This window comes from Camelina sativa, chromosome 4 (genome assembly GCF_030686135.1).
Source record: "Camelina sativa cultivar CO46 ecotype springtype chromosome 4, ASM3068613v1".
Classification (NCBI taxonomy): Eukaryota; Viridiplantae; Streptophyta; class Magnoliopsida; order Brassicales; family Brassicaceae; genus Camelina; species Camelina sativa.
This window is the reverse complement of record NC_141883.1, coordinates 23,233,495-23,248,057: the sequence shown is the minus strand read 5'-3', so window position 1 is coordinate 23,248,057 and position 14,563 is coordinate 23,233,495. Positions and strand designations below refer to the sequence as shown.

Below are 14,563 nucleotides of genomic sequence, written 5' to 3'. Positions count from 1 at the left end.
TAGAAATGTTACCAAGTGTTGAAGAACAACATTACATACACTCGATAAATTATCTTCCGTAACTTCGAACCTACACCATCCGATCCGGGGTTTAAATGTTCCCACCAGGACTAGGAGTAACTAAAATTATATCCTAGATTATCTACTTATTTTAAGTACTGAAAAGGACAATCTTCTGTGTTATTTAATCAAAATCCTAAACTTAAATAGTTCTAAATCGAATCTATTTTTTTTTTTTAAGTTCTAAATCGAATCTAGTTAATTTCATCCGGTCCGATCAGACCAGAAAGCATGAGCAGCTAAAACTCTATCAAGAAGGTCTTGAGGCACAGGTTCGCCTCTCCTTTGCCTTGCTGATATCTTTGCCGTGTGAACCAACGTTTTCCATTTATCCTGTTTTAGGTTAAATCTGCTTATTTTGTTAACAATAAATATCTGATTTTATAAATATAGCCTTATTTTAGACGTTATTTCTAAAAGATACCTTGAGGTCAACGTAAGTTCGATGATTTGCATGGTCAAATGCATGAGATTTAATGTCGCGCCACCTGATAAGAATCAATGTAGATTGAAGACAATTCAATAATGTAACAAACCAGATTATTACAGTTTAAATTAAAAATTAACTACCCGAAATTTTAGCAAAAAAAAATAAAAGAAATTACCTTCCGGTGCCGAGCCTCTCTACGGCCTGAACCAAAGCTTCTACTTCTGAGACAGTGAATGGCCGTCTGATTCTCCGTTGAACCATCTCTGGCTGCGAGGCCGGCTTCATGCGCACCGGTTTAGCTGCCACTGCCTCGGTGCTATCCACGGATCCTAGAACCCTATTTTGTGACCGCAGTTCGATAAAAAAAAACGGTATGGCTAAATGCTAATAACGTAAATTTTGGTAAAGAGTATTTAAAATTACACAATTGTGTACCTAAGTCGTCGTGTTGCCGGGGAAACAGTGGTTAACGTTGTTACTGATGTTGTTTCTGATTTATGCGGTTCTAGCATGAATCCCAAAGAACTGAGGTTGTCGTCAGCATCCTGAGGGATCCCAATCTGACGAAGCGTTTTGGAGTCATCATCGATGGTTTTACCTCGAATAAGCACTCCAATGTTTAAACCATCCTTAAGAATCCGTGTTACCGCCTCCAATACCGCTAGTTTCAGTGACCCAACCGTGGCTGATTCGGGAACGTCCACCAATAGCTCCGAGATTTTCAACGATTTAATACCAAATTTAACTGAAAACATGATACGATTGAATGTTATATAAATAGCAATTGTTTTTATATATTATATAGTTCTGATCTCAAATAGATATATGCATACACGGAGCTTCATGTGTGTCAGATCGATGATTTTGGTAAAACAACTTTCTTTTCTTCAAAGGATACATATCCTGCGATTCTTGGCTACTACACGAACCTCTCTCCTTCATGTTACACATCTTTCTTTTACCGTCTACATATAAATCCAAAAAAAGACCAAAACAAATTTGTATGTTAAAATATTTTGTTATTTATATATAGACAAGTAAAGTTAGAGAGTGACTTGATGTTACCTATCTTGGAACTTGAATCGAAGTTTTCTTCTTGTGTAATTGGAGAGCTAGACATGGAAGGACCTAGAGCTAACCAGTCCTTAGACAATAACACCTTACTAGAAATTTTCTCCAGATCAGGTTGAGGCTTAACCTCAACTTCCATTGTCTCCAATAAGTTATTGACGACGACATCATCCTTTGTCTCGTTTGTTTCGTGGGCCAACGAGCCGATAGCATTCTTGCACTCACCTGAGAGTTCTCCGGCCACTTGGGCTAAAACCTCAAACTCGAATCTATGTTTTCTCAAAGGTTTCAGCCTGCGTCCCTGGAGAAAAAAAAAAGATATGCGATCGAGTGAGCCAAATGTATGTAATGTAACTCTTGGACGAAGAAATCTTGTTCGAATGTAATATGCGCACTCTGGGTGATCTATACGCCCTAGGAACCACAGGAAGTTGGTAGGCATCGACACCACAGTCCATCATGTTCCTTGCAACACACACAACTGCAAATTGCTTCCGTTAATCCTCAACCTACGCAATTTTTTGTTTATCATATCCAAAAATCATATCCTAGAACACAAAAAATTGATGAGGATAAACTGAACACAAAAAACTGGTTACAAATTAAATCTCCCTTAAAAATTCACAAACCTTATGATTGTGTTGTCGTTTCTCTAGAATGAAATTTGATTTTGTGTGAGAAATAAAAGTGAGATTTATGTTAGAATTTGTTTGTGGGAAAGAAAATATATAGAATGCTATGAGCCGTAAAACATCCGCCTTTAAAGTTGGGTTTGGGTCTGAACAAAAAACCCCATGAAACCACAAAAAAAATCTTTACAAAATGAAAACTTCAATGTTTCAGAAAATTTCGAACTCAATTTTAACAACACCTGTCAACATCTGAATAGTCTGAAACTATCAGTAAATTAAAAACGTTTTCTCTAAAGACATGTTTATTTTTTTGTGGGGTTAAAAACTAACCAACGGTTTTTTTTAGCTTTAGCCCTAAAACCCTCCCCCGAACACTTTGGACCAGTTCTTCCGTTCTTCTCATTACTTCTTAACATCAATCTTAGTTTTGACACGTGGATGACTCTCCATTTTAATTGGATAAATCTCTTCTCATTCACTAATATTTTCTTGTTGTAGAGGAAAACTCTGTGGTTTCCATTTTTGTTGGATAGATCTCCTCATTCACTAGTATTTGTTTCAATCCACAACATCCAAGTTAGTTCTTTGGAATTAATCTTTGAAAAGTAATAAAATTATCTGAACCATTTCACACGAAATGATAAAGAGTTAAAAATTATATAGATCATGTTTAGACAAATAGAGTTTACATATTGAGAAGAGAAAATATTGTTTTATTAATAATCATCAATCGTTGAACAACATTGGTTTTAGGTTTTTTTGTTTGTGTCTCTCCTCCCTTTGTTTTAAATGTGAGCGACTTCCTCGTATATATTTTGTTACTCTTACTACAAAGTCGAAAAGATTGAGAAGAACCAGTCTTGTTAGTTGTTACCGGCAATGGTCAACGATTTCGAATGCAAGCAAGGAAGTCAACCATAGAAATATAGAATCCTTAAATTAATCATTCTTTAGAAAGCTTCAACTTAAGCACTTTCATAAATTATTTATATTATGACTTGATTGATACAGTATTAAAGAAACACCAATTTTCTAACTTTGTAACTTTGACACCCATTATAATATTTAATAATGAAAGAACAGGAAATCATCAAATCAAACGATTGATAATTATGGGCTGGGATTCTTTTTAATAACCAAGCCAGATTCCAAATGGTATATTACATAAACATAGATAGAGAGAAAAAGTCTGCGACTTTCGAAAATTAAATAAACTTTTCCATCAAATAAAATGAAAGATATGTCTATATATCATCAATAAAAAGCACGACTAAGACCGTCGAAGTCAAAGTTTGATGATTACGTACCAATGGAACAAGTAGACCAGTCAATCACTCGTGGTTCCGAAGATGAATACATTAAGCAAAAGACTATATATTATTCTCGATTTTTTTTTCTATTCTGTTTAGAACTAGTTGTATTTAGGGTAACATATATATTTTTTTCCATCACTAAATTTCATATTTTAATTAAAATTATTGGTTATCAAATTTTTTATATTAACATAATTGAACGGACCGAACTGAATCGGTTCTAATCTGCTTGTTCCAGTTTTTTTACCCATTAGACAAATGCAGTTTATATAAGTGTTCCAAAATAAAAAAAGTCCAAATGCATTGCGGTTCAATTTGTTTTGAACCACATTTGCACCGTCATCATTTTGAGGCTATCTCACCCTTGTCTAACTGTGTGTGAGGGTTAACAGAAATTATTTTTAAATCTGTCACAGATGTTTCAGTGGTTTCTCGGGATCTTTAGACAGGATAAGTATCAGTTGATGGATAAGTCTAAGAAAAGACTTCAAACTACCATAAACAATTTTAAGGAAAAACAGTGCCAGTGTGGGAACAAGATCGACGAGGCCAACGAAGTCTTAACAAGTGTCACTAACCCATCAAGTTTATCTTCTCTTCTTAACTATCTGTTTTAATATGTTATATTCTCAACTATCTGTTTTAATACTATTTAAACCCATTTAGATTTGAAACTCATTTAACCAAATCTAGACCAGTTAATTACAACGGGTTAGGAGCGGTTGAACCACTGATCATTCATGATTCCGAAAATGAATAGACTAAGCAAAAAGACTAATATTATTCTAGATTTTTTTTTTCTATTCTGTTTAGAACTGTTTTTATTTAGGGTAATATATATATATATATATATATATATATATATATATCTTTTCTATCACTAAATTTCATATTTTATTAAAATTATTAGTTATAAAAATATTCAATTAGAATTAAAAATATTTACGATAACATTATATATCTTGTCCCAATTTGTTACCCATTAGAGAAATGTAGTTTATTATATGGGTGTTTCAAAAAAAAGAAGTTCAAATGCATTGTGGTTCATTTGGTTTTGAACCGGTCATCAATGATTTAATTGGAAAAAGTGCAGAAAATTGTAACTATTTGTAAAGTTAGTTTTTTTTTTTTTGTCGTACACTGTTTGTTTTGTGACTTGTGTAATCCGTTTCATCCGATGTTAATATCCTTTTAAATCATTGCGTTTCGGAAACATATACGATTTGGAGTTTGAGTCAAATAATTATTTCCTTGTGAAAGCAGATTGTTTTTACTGGTAGGATTAGGGAACCGTCTGATGGATTCATAATTAGGTGAATACCGTTGACTTAAACTCTTTCTTTTTCTTGTTTTCAGACACAAACCCCAACGAAACTTTCCTTTATGTATAGATAGGAAGTTGCTCTCAAGCTGCCAAAGTCCAAACCCGATTTTATAAAAAAAAACCCCACAAACAGCAAACACACAAAAATCTAATTCCTCTCTACTACACAAACATCTCAAGTTCAATCACAAAGCTCGAATTTTTTTTTTTAGTTGTTTCCTTAAATGGGTGAGAAAGATTCAGAAACAGCTCCGATTTGGGGAAAAACTCGACAGAGAGAGAGCAACAACACACAACAACAATACCCAATGGATGTTGAATCTGCTTCTCTATCTGGGCAACAACATCGATCTCTGAATCGTAGTCGAAGTTCTTATGAAGAACGAGGAAGAGGAGTTAAAGAGTTTAGAAGCTGGTTAGCTTGGCTCATACCCTGTTTCGTTGTCGCTAACGTTGTCGTGTTCGTGATCACCATGTATGTCAACAACTGTCCCAAGAAATCTGGAGATTGTTTTGCTGATTTCTTGGGTCGCTTCTCGTTTCAGAACACTAGAGAGAATCCTCTTCTCGGTCCTTCCTCTCTAACGTATGTAAGCTTCTAATTTTCTAGGGTTTTTTTACTTACTCTGTTTCAAACAAAGGTCTGACCTTTACCGAGTTCAACTGAAGCATGAAACTATGAAATTTCCGAACTTTCTTATGAATTTGAGCAAAAAAAATTCCAAATTTTTACGATTTTGATTCGATAAGAAGTAGCTAATTGCTATTAGAGAATATGCAAGTTAGTAAATGAGACAGCGTTTCTATAATCCACACTTCCTTGGCTTCGTCCTGATGTTGAGATTTTTATTTTGGTTGGTTTTTTGACTTGGAACAGGTTACAAACAATGGGTGGGTTGGATGTAAAGAAAGTGGTTAAACAAGATGAAGGATGGCGTTTACTATCGTGCAACTGGTTACATGGAGGAGTTGTTCACTTACTCGTGAACATGTTGACTCTTTTGTTCATTGGTATACGTATGGAACGCGAATTCGGTTTTAGTAAGTACACCTACTCTGCTTGCATCTCTTGATTGATTTGTTTATCTCTCTTTTGAAGACCCCTTTTAATGGAATTTGTGTGTGTAACTTTTGTTTCCTTAGTACGGATTGGATTGCTTTATCTGATATCTGGATTTGGAGGAAGTATATTGTCAGCTCTTTTCCTCCGCTCAAACATCTCTGTTGGAGCATCTGGTGCTGTGTTTGGTTTACTTGGAGGAATGCTCTCTGAGATCTTTATTAACTGGACAATCTATTCTAACAAGGTTAACGATTTCTTAAGAAGCCTTTTCTTATTTATGATTTTCAAGATTGGAACTTTAGAATTTATGTTGTTTTTGCCAATGCTTGGTCTAGGTTGTGACGATTATAACTCTTGTATTGATTGTGGCGGTGAACTTGGGACTTGGTGTGCTCCCTGGAGTTGATAACTTTGCTCATATTGGAGGGTTTGCAACCGGGTTTCTACTTGGATTTGTGCTCTTAATCCGTCCCCATTATGGATGGATCAACCAAAGAAACGCTCCTGGAGCTAAACCCCACAGGTACAAAATGTATCAGGGCATATTTTGGACCATCTCTCTTCTCCTCTTGGTCGCTGGGTAAGTGTTACGTTTCTCTGTTATTCATCCTCCACGTTAATAGCTACAAATCAGTTTGTTTGTTTGTTTTCCCTATACTCTTAGTTCAAAAAGGCCTGCTGCAGATTGAGTATATGATGATCTTGTCTCTTTGATTGACAAGAAAAAGTTATGAACAATTACCAAACCAAGCTTCTTTTCTTGTCACAGGTTCATTGCTGGATTGATCTTTCTCTTCAACAATGTCGATGGAAACGAACATTGCTCATGGTGTCATTACCTTTCATGTGTTCCAACATCTAAATGGAGCTGTAACCGAGAACCAGCCTCTTGCACGGTATAAATCCTTAGTGCCTTTGTTTTCGTATCTCAGTTTCTACAACCTCGAATCGAATCCCTTTTTCAATGTCTCCTAATCACATATCTCTTTTCTTCTTATTTTTGTTTGCTGCAGACGACTCAATTAGGTAACCAATTCAGCATGACTTGTTTGAGAAATGGGAAATCAGCATCTTACATTTTGGCAAATCCCCCGGATTCACGGATTAATAGCTTATGTGTTCAGCTTTGCCGTTGATTTTTAGAATATATACAACACTCGTGTCTACACTCTGTATCTGCTTCTCCTTCTTATTTTTTCTTGCTTTATTGTGTATATTTTTATAGGAGCCTCCTTGTTGAATAAATAAGTACAGTGTTTTCTTGAATTATTTTATGTTTGAGTTCTCTGGTAAATTTTCAAGTAACCGTGCTTCAATATTATGGAAGAGACTTCGCAAGAAAAATTAAAATTTGTTCTTCAGTTCTGGTTGTAAAATCACAGTCTAGGACCAAGCTTCGATGTACCAGAATTTTTTAAAAAAAAAGCCGCCGTCTGTGGGGATCGAACCCACGGCCACGTGGTTAAAAGCCACGCGCTCTACCACTGAGCTAAGACGGCTTTGTTGTTTATTGTTCCATTGCATGTATATAAGATATATCTTGTTTTAATTTGTTACAAAGGTCAATTTACATCCAACTACGTACGATTACTTTAGATCATATTGTTGTAATACCCTCTACAAATCAAATTTTCCAAATTAGATTAAAATGGAAGTTTGGCACGGAGATCTTCCATTTGGATATATAACAGAAATTTGGTATGGGTATTATATATAACTAATTAAAAGTAATACGTGACAACTTGTTTTGTAAAAGATCAACTAGATACAAACCCAATATTTAGAAGCAATCTTGAACACATCATGTTCGCTTAACAAGATAAAAAAGCCAATACGACTAAACAAATGATCGTCTCGCATTGGAAAATAAGTACGGAGGCAAACAATAATTTGCAAATACTTCTTTATTATTTATTAGTTCACACTTCAAAACGAATTAGAAAAAAAAAAAAAAAAAAAAAAATACCACACATGCATGTTAGAGATCATGTGGCTTACAACGTCTTGTGATTCTTATTGAAGTGCAAAGACCGTAGCTCAGCTGAGTCAAGCTCTTTGACAAAATTATCGGGTCTATAGTATCCGCTGTGAGGGTCAGGCATCCACCATAGCTCTTCTCCTCTCATCATTTTACCTTGAATTTGAGAAGTTTTTGCAATGCATGGATTAAACTCTTTTGCACCGGTCCTCTCAGGTCTAAAGTATCCGGTATCAGGGTCTGATGTCCACGATGGTTTCTCCTGGCTACTTCCAGTAGTATATCTCCTTTGAGAGGCTTTTGTGATCACAATGTATCTCCTCCTATACGATAATTAATCCAAAAAAGAAAAACTGTCATTTAGTATGAAACACTATATATTCACAAGAATTAATCAACACATTTTCTTAAACCAGAGGTTTATACAAAATGGATAGACGACCAAGCTACAAAAACAATTTGGCCCGTCTGGAAAGTTTTTAAGGATTGGACAGTGAAATATGAAAGACCCTCGGGAAACAAAAGGAGCTTCCCAAACTGCTCAAAGTATGATTAAAGACTCTCATCTACAATCATATGTGGAGGTAGGACACCTTAGATGGCTATACAATTACACAAATTGCTTGTAAGTAAGAGTCTTTTGCCTATTACTGACTAACTGTTATGGTCTTGTTGGCTCTATGCCTCTATCTTTTACCATTTTTTGGATCATTACTTGGTGTAACTATTGTGGTAGCTAGTTGTCATTTCCACAACTTTCCTTAATCAATAATATAATTAGATGAAAATAATATAAATGGCTAGACTTACATTATAATTGTGTTGATAGATCGAGAGAAGCTTTTGAGATTGAAAAGTGTTTGAGACATTAATTCTCTCAAATTTTCTATGGAAGATTAGGTGTAAGAGGATTTTTTGTATAACTAATTTATGGACGATCTTGAACTGTACGTCGAAGATATATGTGGGAAGATATGGCTTTATATACATATTTTATTAAGGGAAATTGTTATTAATAATCACTTTCTTGTTGTTGTAATAAACTAATACTTGACTTTGTAATGTTGATTAGACTTTGAGAAATAAATAAATAAATAAAAACTAGATATTGACAAGGTCTGTTCAAAAGAAAACAAAAATAGAAAGGATTTTGATGCGGAATGTAAGAGAAGTAGTAGTCCCTTGCTCGATCAGAGAAGTCAGATTAAAACATCCAAAAAATTACAACCAGGAGGCAGGTGAATGACCTAGTCATGCTTCACTTTTTAAGAGTTTAATTAAGCGTTCGTGCTAATTTTAAAATCACGTTTATAGATTTATAAACGGTCAAATTATTTGAAGGGTCAATCGAAAAAACAGCTTTTCTTCGAATAATTTAACAACTTTCTGTTTGGCTCAAACCAATACTTCATACTTGACCAAGTGTAGCAGCCAAAAAAAAAAAAAGAGAGTACTTGACCAAGTGTAGGGGGAAGTAACTAAAGGCCATTACAAATTTTCAAATATTTTTCTTTTGGTTTTATGGTAGTCTTAAATTCAAAGATTCATCTCCAACACCACGTACTTCTTCCACGTCTCACCTATATCGATGTTTGGTTTCTCATTATTTAACTCATCTAATCTAATAATATTCATGCATGTGTTTTCCAAATATGTTCGACTGTTCTTTTTTGCTTTTTTTTTTAAAAAAAAGGATCTTTAAAGCCAAATTAAAATATCTTGATATTTTTAACCTCATTTTGTGAAAAAAATATACCTAAAAACCCAGGTAGTTTTAATATCTACCTTTCACCATCCATTGTGAAAATATTAACAAGTAATGTTACAGATCGGATTTATTTCATAATTAATAATTTACTCGATTAGGGAAATTGATTTTAGTTCGGTTTAACCAGATTGAATTGGTGTTGATTGGAAATTTGGAAAGACCAAACCTCCAAACCAAAGAGACTACCGGAATTTACCAAAAGACCTTTGTTTTCACATGAAATTACATCGTTTGCCACTGAACTACACCGATAAACGACCAACAAGTCCGGCGACTGTGACCCGGCGTTTTGATTTTGATTTTCAATTTCCCTCCCCAAAAAGTTAAAGCAGTTTCGGTCAATTTCCCCAAAACGCAATGTTGCACGAGCTTCTTCTAGCTCTCTTAGGCTTCACCGGCGATCTCATCGTCGACGAGCGAGAGCAACGGAAAACCCTAGGCCTCGCTTTCAACTCCGATTCACCTCTCTCTGATGAATGTACCTTCAAACTCGCTCCTGACATCTCCTTCATCGAACCCAGCGAAAGGTATACTCTCTCTCTCTCTCTGCTCGCGCTGATCTGATGATTGCGCGCCGATTTTGATTTCTAGTGAGCGACTCTGATGTGTTTCCTTGCAGGGACTTAATCGAGAGGTTGATCAAGCTAGGGTTCTACTATCGAGAGCTCGACCGGTTTGCGAAGAAGTCTCGCAATTTGAGCTGGATTAGGTCTGTAGTAACCAGTGTGCATCCGTTGGAACGGGCTGATGAATTGTCGAAGCAGAGTAGAGAGAAGAAGCCTAGCGTGTACCGTAGAGCCATTGCTAATGGAATTGGGGAGATTCTTTCCGTCTATAGATCTGCGGTTCTTCAGATAGAGCAGAAGCTATTGGCGGAGACTACGCCTATTCTTGCTACGGTTACGCAGGGGCTCAATAAGGTACGTTCCCAATACCATTTACCAACATATTGATCACCTGATGATTGAGCTTTAGGGAATACCGTATGAGAATGTGTACGTTGTTGATATGTAATGCTATTTTTATCTGTCTTTGTTTTTGTGTTTTTTTCCTAGTTCTTCGTTCTTTTCCCTCCCCTGTACGAGGTTATCCTTGAGATTGAGCGTGATGATATTCGTGGAGGGCAGCTTCTTAATGTGTTGAATAAAAGGTGTCATTGTGGTGTGCCTGAACTGAGGACTTGTCTCCAAAGGTATTCACTGGCTCAATCTACAGTAAATCGTAAACCATTTTTAGTCCAGCTTCACCGCTTGTTAAATGTTTTTGTATCCATGTGTAGGCTTCTTTGGCATGGACATCAGGTCATGTATAATCAACTTGCGGCTTGGATTGTCTACGGGATTCTCCAGGATCCTCATGGAGAGTTTTTCATCAAGAGGTAATTCTAGATCCACGTCGTTTTCTCATTTTACTTTTGAGATTTGTTGAGTGCCATCTCGTTTTGCTTAATGTTGTCACTAGTGTTCCTCATGAAGTCTCCTATTATACCGGTTAGGTAGCTGCTGTAAACTTGCGCTGATACATTATCGCTTGGTGTCGTCTGTGGCTGGACTTTGATTTCTGTTTGTTCTTCTCCCATGAATGAAAAATTCATTTCTGATTTGCTTGCAGGCAGGAAGATGGGGATTTAGATCATCGCTCATCTCAGGAAGAAATATCTGAAAAGTTGGCTCGTACCTCAGTACATGAGACATCTTTAACTGATTGGCACTCTGGATTTCACATCTCTTTGGTATTCTCCATGCCACTTTCAATTTTGATTTGGTACCAGTACTATATTCTTGATGTTTCTGTGGTTATATTGCAGGATATGTTACCTGATTATATTTCCATGAGGCTTGGTGAATCCATTCTTTTTGCAGGGAAAGCCATAAGGGTTTTGCGAAATCCCAGTCCTGCTTTCCAGTTCCAGAAGGACAAGAGTTTTCAGCAAACAATGCGTGGCTCCCAGAGGATTCGAGGATTTATGCATAGTGATTTCCCTGAAAGGGAAACTGAAATAGATACAGATCTTACAGGGGGAGAGTTACTACCTCAGTCAGAGGCAGACAAGATCGAAGCAATGCTCAAAGAATTAAAGGTACTGGTTGGTGGGAGCCTTACTCACTGCACACTGTAATTGGTACAAAGAGTAACAATCTTGATAACCGAGTTGATTTCGGTCATGCAACACGTGATCTATTTGCTCATGCATAGAAATAGTATATGCCTTTCTCCTAGGATCACGTTAGTGCTCAGATTGTACGCTTTACATTTATACGTCTACGTGCAGGAATCATCTGAGTTTCACAAGAGATCATTCGAGTGCACTGTTGATTCTGTTCGAGCAATAGCAGCCAGTCATCTTTGGCAGGTTTTGACTTGACAACTTTTTATTTCTCTAATCTTTTACTTTATTTGTTTGGGTCACATTACCTTCCTTGGTACAGCTTGTCGTTGTACGTGCTGATCTCAATGGTCATCTTAAAGCTCTTAAAGACTATTTTCTCTTAGAAAAAGGAGATTTCTTTCAGGTAAACCACATAAAGTATCTGTTGAGTTTTTTAAATGAAATGTAAGGGTGATTAATGTCGCTCCCACTTGCTCATGTCCTCGTTTCCTTGCATTACTCAGTGAAAGACCTGTGGACATGTAATTTCACATCTCATATAGAATTTCTGATTTCAGTGCTTTCTGGAGGAGAGTCGTCCGTTGATGCGTTTGCCGCCTCGCCAGTCAACTGGAGAGTCTGATCTTATGGTACCATTCCAGTTGGTATGTGGATACAACTTTAAAAATTCTTATGATAATAAGCTCTGGTCAGGTCAAATTGTTTTTGTAACGCTCTCTCTTTTGGGAACACACAGGCTGCAACAAAAACCATTGCAGAGGAAGATAAGTATTTTTCTAGGGTATCCCTACGGTCAGTAACACATCAAACTCTTTTTTACGAATTCATATTAGATGGATTTAATTTCCAGCTTGTGAGCTAAGTGGGAAGCACACATTAATAATTACTTTCCCCAACTGTTCCTCAATTTGGCTGTTTTAACTGCTACTCTCACCAGTATGCCTTCATTTGGAGTCACAGTCAGATCTTCTCAAGCTGAGCTGGCGAGATCTAAAGCATCTCTTGCCGGGAAGGCAAATTATACATCAGACACCTCTGTGGATGGCTGGGACGCTATTGCTCTGGAGTATTCTGTTGATTGGCCTATGCAACTGTTTTTCACTCAAGAAGTGCTTTCTAAGTAATAATCCTTGGGCATTGCTTATATCCTCTTTTTCTTCTAACTTTTCTCAGTTTCAAAGTTCTTGCATCAATTTTACCGTGAACTATTTAGGCGATTTGATACTTTGTCTGAGAGTTATAGACTTATGTTTAGGTATCTCAAGGTGTTCCAATACTTGATACGGCTAAAGAGAACTCAGATGGAATTAGAGAAATCATGGGCTTCTGTAATGCATCAAGATCATGTAGAATCTGCTCAACATCGAAAAGATGGTACAAACGGCTCAACATCTCAACAAAGACGACAAGGAATAAGACCCATGTGGCGTGTTAGAGAGCACATGGCGTTTTTGATAAGGAATCTTCAGTTTTATATTCAGGTAAAGAAACCTATGACGTTTCATAAGAATTTCAAAATTGGTCACAAGTCAGTTCTAGGAACAAAAACGTCTAAGGTTTAATTTTCTCTATGTCTTAAGGTTGACGTGATAGAATCTCAATGGAAGGTGTTGCAAACTCACATTCACGATTCTCAAGACTTCACTGAACTCGTTGGCTTCCATCAAGAGTAAATATATGCAGTGCTCGTTGTGCGCTTTCAGTCTTCATGTTACTTACTTGGTCTAGCCTTTTCATTTTTCATTTTGGTTCTTGATTCGTATATGTGAAGCAAGGCTGAACCAAAATCACTATTTTTTCAGTTTGGTTCATTTTTTTATGCCTGCCCCTACTACTTACCTACTGTACTGTATAAATGCAGGTATCTCTCGGCTCTTATATCTCAATCTTTCCTCGACATTGGTTCCGTCTCAAGGATACTCGACAGCATCATGAAACTATGTCTCCAGTTCTGCTGGAACATTGAGAATCAAGAAAGCAATCCAAACACTACGGAACTTGAAAACATAGCCGAGGTGCTTTATTTTTCATTGTAACACTCATACAAAGGTGAAAATAAATGGTCTCTTATAATTTTCTTTCTTGTGGTCTTAAGGAATTCAACAAGAAGTCGAATTCCTTGTATACCATACTGAGAAGCAGCAAGCTTGCCGGAAGCCAGCGAGCCCCATTCTTGAGACGTTTTCTTTTACGCCTAAATTTCAATTCCTTTTACGAGGTAATGATTTCAACCAAAAAGAATTTAGTTTTTCTGCCTGGGAGCTTATCAATTGACTCTTTCCTGGCAACAGGCAACTGCAAGGGGCGTGCTGAATGTTGTCCGCCAACGCCCAGCTCTTCCATTATAAATGCCTGACAGTCCTGGTGAGAGAATCTCGTTTCGAAGCTTTTTCAGACCTGGGCTTTCAAAGGTTTTGCAACAACTATGACACGGGAGGATAAGATTGTTCTGATCCTCGATTCATGATCACATGACGCCGCTAATGGAATATACATATATATACGGGACAGGGTTTTTTGCTCACACGCCTTTCCTTTGTAAGAATCTGTGTTGCCACTTTAGTTCCAAGAACAAAAACTGCGAGCTGTGTTTTCATTCGTGCTTTATACTCTGTAAATTATGTAGGGAACACTGTAGGTGTGGTTTCTCTAATCATTTAACAATATGATAAGCAGCTTGATGACGTTTTTTGGCCTTTTCATACGAACAAGCTCCAACGATCCAATGAGGATGGATGACAATTTCCTGATTCGAAACGAACTGCCTAAGTGATAGCTATTTGTCCCACATCGGAGAAACAAAACTTGATGTTG

General features: G+C 36.6%; 4 protein-coding genes and 1 non-coding gene across 12 annotated transcripts; 2 read left to right on the top strand and 3 right to left on the bottom strand.

Annotated features, from left to right (window-relative positions):
- Nucleotides 1–153: 153 nt before the first annotated feature.
- LOC104781237 (telomere repeat-binding protein 6-like) lies at nucleotides 154–2,022 on the bottom strand. Its single transcript, XM_087509494.1, has 7 exons — nucleotides 1,957–2,022; nucleotides 1,556–1,862; nucleotides 1,324–1,455; nucleotides 926–1,235; nucleotides 666–827; nucleotides 485–548; nucleotides 154–393 (listed from the first exon to the last, which is right to left on the bottom strand). The coding sequence occupies exons 1-7, from the start codon at nucleotides 2,020–2,022 to the stop codon at nucleotides 265–267; spliced, it is 1,170 nt and encodes a 389-aa protein (XP_087365620.1). The 3' UTR covers nucleotides 154–264.
- A 2,709-nt stretch (nucleotides 2,023–4,731) lies between these two features.
- Nucleotides 4,732–7,159, top strand: LOC104781236 (RHOMBOID-like protein 4). Its single transcript, XM_010505847.3, has 6 exons — nucleotides 4,732–5,416; nucleotides 5,708–5,871; nucleotides 5,974–6,137; nucleotides 6,229–6,473; nucleotides 6,663–6,789; nucleotides 6,907–7,159. Exons 1-6 carry the CDS (start codon nucleotides 5,055–5,057, stop codon nucleotides 7,027–7,029), a joined length of 1,185 nt encoding a protein of 394 aa, XP_010504149.1. The 5' UTR covers nucleotides 4,732–5,054; the 3' UTR covers nucleotides 7,030–7,159.
- Nucleotides 7,160–7,320: 161 nt separating this feature from the next.
- TRNAK-UUU (transfer RNA lysine (anticodon UUU)) lies at nucleotides 7,321–7,392 on the bottom strand. Its single transcript has one exon. It is a non-coding gene; the product is annotated as a tRNA-Lys (tRNA).
- A 495-nt stretch (nucleotides 7,393–7,887) lies between these two features.
- Nucleotides 7,888–8,740, bottom strand: LOC104784053 (late embryogenesis abundant protein 37-like). Its single transcript, XM_010509128.2, has 2 exons — nucleotides 8,682–8,740; nucleotides 7,888–8,194 (listed from the first exon to the last, which is right to left on the bottom strand). The coding sequence occupies exons 1-2, from the start codon at nucleotides 8,738–8,740 to the stop codon at nucleotides 7,888–7,890; spliced, it is 366 nt and encodes a 121-aa protein (XP_010507430.1).
- Nucleotides 8,741–9,755: 1,015 nt separating this feature from the next.
- LOC104781235 (gamma-tubulin complex component 4) lies at nucleotides 9,756–14,435 on the top strand. Of its 8 annotated transcripts, none has more exons than XM_010505845.3 (16): nucleotides 9,756–10,166; nucleotides 10,259–10,559; nucleotides 10,695–10,831; nucleotides 10,919–11,017; nucleotides 11,251–11,371; nucleotides 11,447–11,719; nucleotides 11,912–11,992; nucleotides 12,069–12,152; nucleotides 12,307–12,393; nucleotides 12,486–12,541; nucleotides 12,687–12,869; nucleotides 13,005–13,230; nucleotides 13,330–13,418; nucleotides 13,611–13,764; nucleotides 13,845–13,967; nucleotides 14,041–14,435. In XM_010505845.3, the coding sequence occupies exons 1-16, from the start codon at nucleotides 9,997–9,999 to the stop codon at nucleotides 14,095–14,097; spliced, it is 2,241 nt and encodes a 746-aa protein (XP_010504147.1). In that variant the 5' UTR covers nucleotides 9,756–9,996; the 3' UTR covers nucleotides 14,098–14,435. The 8 variants fall into 8 exon arrangements, 1 of the variants encoding a protein (XP_010504147.1); XR_015597475.1 differs by having other exon boundaries at nucleotides 9,892–10,166; nucleotides 12,710–12,869; XR_015597476.1 differs by having other exon boundaries at nucleotides 9,908–10,166; nucleotides 12,710–12,869; nucleotides 13,330–13,440.
- Nucleotides 14,436–14,563: the final 128 nt, after the last annotated feature.